At 55.5% G+C, this 6,903-nt stretch overlaps 1 protein-coding gene across 1 annotated transcript in view; it reads left to right on the top strand.

The window, feature by feature from the left end:
* Positions 1 to 1,037: 1,037 nt before the first annotated feature.
* Positions 1,038 to 6,903, top strand: part of RASL10B (RAS-like, family 10, member B) — a 15,622-nt gene continuing 9,756 nt past the window's right edge. The window contains exons 1-2 of the mRNA XM_011999414.1: positions 1,038 to 1,267; positions 4,509 to 4,871. Of these exons, the coding sequence (XP_011854804.1) occupies positions 4,656 to 4,871 (216 nt within the window). The 5' untranslated portion in view covers positions 1,038 to 1,267; positions 4,509 to 4,655. The remainder of the gene's footprint in view (positions 1,268 to 4,508; positions 4,872 to 6,903) is intronic.

The following is a 6,903-nucleotide window of genomic DNA, read 5'->3' as shown; positions in this document are numbered from 1 at the left end:
TGGGATTACAGGCGTGAGCCACCGCGCCCAGCCAACTTCTGTAGCTTTCTTCTGCTACAATCTCCCTCCCCCCAGCCCCCAAAATCTACTTCTTTCAAGGTTGCTTCCTTGAAAGTTGCCTCCTGCGAAGCTTCAGTGACTCCTCTAATGAGTTGTCCCACTTCCCCTGCCCTCCGCAGAGCCTTGACTTTGCACACAGCACATTTTAATGTTGTGTATCTGCTTTTGGTCTCACATTGGACTGTGAGCCTCATACCAAACTCATCAGTGACTGCTCAGCTAGTGACTCTCAATCGTTGTATTCACATTTTACATCTAAGTGAGACAAGCTTCTGAACCTCAACTATCTCATCAGTGAAGTAGGGGAAACAATCTACCCCATAGAATCGTGAGGATTCAATCTGAGGGTGCATGCAAAGCTCGTAGCACACCGGCAAAATAGAGGTTGCCTATCAGTGATGACATTGATTATGACATGACATTGATCATCAAAGGTTAGACGATGATGAGTGTTAGAATAAATACCTGGGTGATTTTGCCCTCAATCCTGACAAACGCTGGTATCTCCCATTCTGGCGAGAAGAGACCTATGGTAGTTTTAGGGGTATGGAGGTCACCCATTGGCAGGGGAGACCTTGCTTTGTGCCAACCAGCTCTGCCTTTCACTGCGTCAGTGAAGGGTGAGAGTGATCACCCTTCGCTCAGCCCTTGAGGAGGGTGGAAGAGCAGAGCCTGGATGTCTCTAACACACAGTGCAGGGCACACAGTGCAGGGCACACAGTGGCCTGGTTACAGGCCTGGGCCAGGGGCATATGAGGCCAAGATTCGGAATGAAGCAAAGGCCTTGAGGGCTTTCCCATGCCTTTCTTCATCTCTTCCAGGTTAGAGCTAAATTCTCGCAGGGAGAGTCTGGAGGGGTGTGAAGGTCGAGGCCAGGGATTAAAGAATTCATCCAGGGCCGCCCTAGCGAATATGTCAGGCTCAGGGACCCAGCGGAATGCCAGCCCGCACCCCCGCCCCCCTCCTCCTTCCAGCGCGAGCGGGCGGCGCGCTCCGGAGGGAGAGCTGGGGCTGGAGGTTCCTACCCTCTCGGCGGCCCGCATCTGCCCCCGCGCGCCCGCCCTGAGCCCGCCCCGACTGGGCAGGCGGGGGCGCCCCCACTTCTCTCCCCCCGGGCGGGGGAGCCGGGGGGCAGCGCCAGAGCCCGGGGGGAGCGCAGCCCAGCCGACCGGCCGGCCAGGGCAGGGGGCAGCTAGGACGGCCCCGGGTAAGCGGCGGGAGGAGGGGAAGCGGTCAGGGGTGGAGCGGGGCCGGGGCAGGGGCTGGGGGAGTCGGGCCGGGGTCGGGGGAGGAGGAGACGGCCAGGGCGAAGGGAGTCCGGGACTAGGAGGGGGCCGGCGGGCTGGCGGGGAAGCGGTGCGGGGCCGCCACGTGAGAGCTGGAGCTGGGGGTGGGGGTGCCTGCAAGGTGCTGGAGGCGGAGAGCGAGCTGGGCTTCTACATCCCCCCCAAACTCCTACCAATCAGGTCATGGGGAGCGCAGCATCCTCTGTCGCCCCCTAACCCACCCCCAGGCGAACGTGGTTGGAACAAACAGCTGGCAGACTTGTGACCCGGCCCTCTGGATCCGCGAAGCCCCCGCTGTCAGTCTTGGGCAGCGACCCAGCTGTCCAGGCGCAGGGAAGGGGACGGAACTAGGCTTTGCCCCCTCTGTGTGTCTCTGGTCTCTTGCCTCTCTTGCCGGGCAGTCTCTTGCCGGGCGCTGTCTGCAGACTCACTGCAGAGAGCAGGCCTTGGGGAGAAAGCGCTCAGGGGCCTGGGCCCTGCTTCTTGGGACAGCCCCCTCCCTTCCGCACCCAGCCAAGGGTGTTGGATTAATATACTCTTAGATCCAGGACCTCTGCCTGGAAAGAAGGAAGGGGCACCGATCGCTTCTGAGTTGGGGACAGGGCCACACTTGGGCCTGGTGAGTTCCAGGAGGCTGGCCCCAGCCTAGGGGCCTCCTGCGCCCCTTCCCTAGCTCCTGGGCAGTGCCCCTCTTGCATTTCCCTGCCACTCCCCAGAAAGGGCTGGTTTCTGGGCAGGGAGTGTGGTGTCCGGGACAGTCTGCAGGTAGGATGCATCCTGGAAACCTCTGAGCTGCCACACCCAGAGAGAGGCCAGGACTCCTCTTGGCGTTCCTTGCCCTCTCTTACTCCCCTAGGACTCCCCACTCCCCACCTGCCTGTGCTGGTTATGTAATTAACCCAGCTGAGTCTCTCTGCCATGCTGGTGGTGTCCAGGGATGCCTAAGGGGCTTCGGACCTGGAGGGACATATAGGAAGGAGCAATAGGTACTTCCCCCTAGTTGGGAGCCCATGTAAGTGTATAAACACCTGTTGGAGAAGGGACACTGCATGGGGCAGGAAGGAGTTTAGGGTCCTAATCTTAGTTAACAACTGACTGGCTATGAGGTCTTCACTTCCCTAAGTCACTGGGTTTGTTTTGGAGTGTGTTTGTTTTTTAAATCTTCAATAAGATGAGGAGAATCTCACACACACCCTGCATGCATGTGAGCTCATGCAACAGTAGATGGCAAGCCCTCCTGGGATTGCTAGGAGGTGCCATTGCTAAATTTGTGGGGAACTTAGATGAATGAAGGACCCCTGCCCATAGCAGTGATCACTGTTTATTGAACACCTATGCTGGCCTAGGCCCTGGGCTTTACATGCACACATCATAACACTCTGTTAAGTTTCTTGCCCAAGGTCACACTTCAGGTGAATGGCAGAGCTAGGAATCAAGCCCTAGTTGTTCTCACTCCACATCCTGACCTTTATTTACTATGCTGTGTGCGCACATACCCTGTGGAGTGAGTCCTCTGAACCAGGACAACCTGGGGGACATTCAGCTACGGATTGTGCATGTGTGGAAAGGACATGCATCCGCAGAAAAGTGCGCACCCATGAGGAAAAGCATGGCCTTGCCAGAATCCAGCGAATCCACCTGCCCTGGATGCAGTTAGCAAGTGCTGATGTCACCTTCCTGGGAATCCAGACAGGAGGTCTCAGGCATGTAACAGCCTCTTTGGTCACTATCACCAACAAAAGAAGAAAGGTTCCTTTTCCTGGCTAAGAGATTTACGTGGATTTTCTCAGAAATAGGGGCTGTTTACCTCATTGTACCTATGTGCAGAAGCATGGCTCCAGTTGAGAAGGTGATTTGCCCACTGACATGCAGCAAGGACACACCAGAGCTGAGAGTTATACCCAGGCCCTAAAGTCACTGAAACTGAGCAGGCAAGGAGCTAATGAATTCATATCAAGGCCAACCCCCAGCAGCCCTTTTCTGGGCACCTAATATGTGCCAGGCCCTCTGGGCTCTAGGGGATGCCAGAAAATGAGACCCAGACCTTGGCCTGTATGCATTCATCGATTAGAAACACTGAACTTGGCCGGGCGCGGTGGCTCGTGTCTGTAATCCCAGCACTTTGGGAGGCCAAGGTAGGTAGATCACCTGAGGTCAGGAGATCGAGGCCAACATGGAGAAACCCCATCTCTACTAAAAATACCAAAATTATCCGGGTGTGGTGGCAGATGCCTGTAATCCCAGCTACTTGGGAGGCTGAGGCGGGAAAATGGCTTGAACCCGGGAGGTGAAGGCTGCAGTGAGCCGAGATCATGCCACTGTACTCCAGCCTGGGTGACAGAGTGAGACTCTGTCTGAAAAAAAAAAAAGAATCACTGAACTTGAAAGTTGGAAGAAGTACTGCGACATCATAGAAAGGAGTAGCTGCCCTTCGGGTTGTGATTGGACACACTTCTTACTGCTTCTAAGCTTGTCTCTAAAGTGGGAATAACAGTACCTATCCCTCAGAGATGTCGTACTGACCACGGATACCCATATGGGCATGCCAGCAGAGTAAGTGCTCAGCAGTGTTGCATCCCAGAGGCAACGTGGTCATCTAGTGCAGAATTCTCAACTAGGAGCATTTGGAAATGAGGGGAGGGGGAGTTTTTGGTCATCGTGGTGTCTGGAGGCTGCTGCTGGCAGCTACCTCTTGGGAGCCATGGAAAGCAAATGTCCTGCGATGTGTGGGCAGTCCTGCACAATCGAGTTCTCTCCCCACAAAACGTCAGGAGTGCCGGCACTGAGACACACCTGCCCAGTCCCAGCCACTCAGGAGGACACAGACTCAGTGGTGTTGCCGTCTTATCCCAGGCTCTGTGGGGAAGCTGGGATCAAACCAAGTCCAGTGCCCTTCCCACTCTGCTCTGCAGCCTGTTTTGGTTGGAGTTGGACCTGGAGAAAAGTCAGGTCATAAGTCAAGAAAGATTGGGTCCTACTACTGGAATGCCGGGAAAAATGGAGGAGGGATGGAGAGGTTTTGGATAGGTGGCCACCGGGGTTTTGGGAAAGGGAAGGCATTCCAAGTGGCGGTAACAGCTTGAGCAAAGTCCCAAATGTGGAAAAGTGCAGGACATGTCCAGGGATAAGCTGGTGCACTAAGCCCACCTCTTGTCCCCACAGTCCAGGTGGAGGCCGCAGAGGGCCCAGGGCAAGCAGAGGCAGCAATGGTTGGTCCTGACGGTGGCTGAGCCCCCAGCCCCTGGAATATGCAGCCCGGGGGAGCCCCAGACAGCGGCAAGGACGAGGTGGCGGAGTGGGGCGGGAGGCATGGTCTCCACCTACCGGGTGGCCGTGCTGGGGGCGCGAGGTGTGGGCAAGAGTGCCATCGTGCGCCAGTTCCTGTACAACGAGTTCAGCGAGGTCTGCGTGCCCACCACCGCCCGCCGCCTCTACCTGCCTGCTGTCGTCATGAACGGCCACGTGCACGACCTCCAGATCCTCGACTTTCCGCCCATCAGCGCCTTCCCTGTCAATACGCTCCAGGTAGGAGGACCCTGGGGGACATGGGTTAGTGGGGAAATGGATGGGTAGGGGAGAGCCTGGATTCCAACCTGCTGTAGCTCGGGCCCTATTGCCAGGGCCGCGTCACTGAGTTTGGGAGCTCCACACTGCACCTTGGGCCACCGTGCTTAGAGTCATTCCAGGAATTCATTCACTGGTGTACTAGTTTATTCAACAAATATTTGATGACCGTTTAATGTGTGCCAGGCCCTGCAGTGGGCACTGGTGCAGAATGGTGAGCAAACAATTTATGGAATTTGCTTTCAAGAAACTCATAGTCTGGTGAGAAAAGGCTAACAGGCAACTATTACATGGTGTGATAAGTGCTGTGATTGGAGGAGCAGGGAGCTGGAGCAGCCCTTAAGGGGGCATCCAGGTCATCCAGATGTGTTGGGGTGGAGTTGGGGGGTCACAGAGGGTGATGTCTCAACTAAGTAGGTTTTAGGCAGGTAAGAGGCAGTAGAGAAAAGGGCAGGGAACACTAGGCTGCAGTGAGTATTCGGGGCTGTGCCTACCATAGCCTCAGTCCACGTCCCCTGGAGAAGGGACAACAGCAGAATAGACAGGGCCCTGGGAAAGGTGTGTTCTCAGAGACTCTGGAGACCCCAGTCTGCTCTCTTGCCCAAGGCCCTCTTCTCTTAAGTGATGCTCTGCCCCTGACCTCAGGACTTGCCTGCTGGGTACCCTCCCTGCCAGGTTTGGATTTAAATGCCCCCAGGGTCCTCACTTATTGTGTTCCTTCCCCACTGCCTGCTGGAACCAGGTCCTCTTGCCCTCTCTCAACCTCTGACTCGAGAGGGAGTGGAGAGAAAAAGGAAGCTGAGCTCTAAGACGTGTTTGCTCACTGAAGGAAGCCTCTGACCAGAGTGTACAGAGCTTTTCCAGGAAGGACAGGCACAGTGGTGGAGACCCAGAAGGCAGGAGACAAGGCTTGTCCAGGTGTAACGGAGCAAATAAAGCAGTCTCTCAGGCTGCGACCCTGGGCTGGGAGCTGGCGGGCAGCTCGGCACTCAGCACTCTCAGCAACACCAGGCAGGAGGGCCCTGGCCGGAGACACCTGTTCACCCATCCCAGGCCCCTGGGGTCAGCAGCAAGATGGAAGCCTGATCCCGCCTCTGCCCTGGAAGCAGTGAGGCTGAGCCTATCAGGGCAAACAGTCTGGGCACAGGGCCTTCTAGTTCTCTTCTAAAGGAGACTTTAACAATCACCTGATTGGACATTCAAATCTTGCTCCAAGCCTAGACACTGAGCTTTATTTCATCTTGCCCCCTTTACCCTGATTCTTGCCCCACTCTCTATAACCATTCTTATCGAATTTTTCTTTCTTTTTTAAAATATATTTATTTATTTATTTTTGAGATGGAGTCTCCCGCTGTCGCCCAGGCTGGAGTGCAGTGACATGATCTCGGCTCACTGCAATCTTTGCCTCCTGGGTTCGAGCGATTCTCCTGCATCAGCCTCCTAAGTAGCTGGATTACAGGCACCTGCCACTACACCCAGCTAATTTTTGTATTTTTAGTAGAGACGGGGTTTCACCATGTTGGCCAGGCTGGTCTCGAACTCCTGACCTCAAGTGATCCGCCTGCCTAGGCCTCCCAAAGTGCTGGGATTATAGGCATGAGCCGCCGTGCCTGGCCTCTTATCAGATTTTTATCCATACTTTCAGTGTTTCTTTACCCAAGTAAGAAAATGCATTCTTCCCTGCTTCTTACATAAAGAACAAAATGGAGGCCGGGCGCGGTGGCTCACGCCTGTAATCCCAGCACTTTGGGAGGCCGAGGCGGGGGGATCATGAGGTCAGGAGATCAAGACCATCCTGGCTAACACGGTGAAACTCCGTCTCTGCTAAAAATACAAAAAATTAGCCGGGTGTGGTGGCGGGCGACTGTAGTCCCAGCTACTCGGGAGGTTGAGGCAGGAGAATGGCGTGAACCCAGGAGACGGAGCTTGCAGTGAGCCAGATCACGCCACTGCACTCCAGCCTGGGCGACAAAGCGAGACTCCATCTCAAAAA

The sequence above is a fragment of the Mandrillus leucophaeus genome, unplaced genomic scaffold, assembly GCF_000951045.1.
Source record: "Mandrillus leucophaeus isolate KB7577 unplaced genomic scaffold, Mleu.le_1.0 Scaffold590, whole genome shotgun sequence".
In the NCBI taxonomy this organism is placed as follows: Eukaryota; Metazoa; Chordata; class Mammalia; order Primates; family Cercopithecidae; genus Mandrillus; species Mandrillus leucophaeus.
Note: the sequence above shows the minus strand (reverse complement) of the source record. Positions and strands in the feature narration are given on the sequence as shown.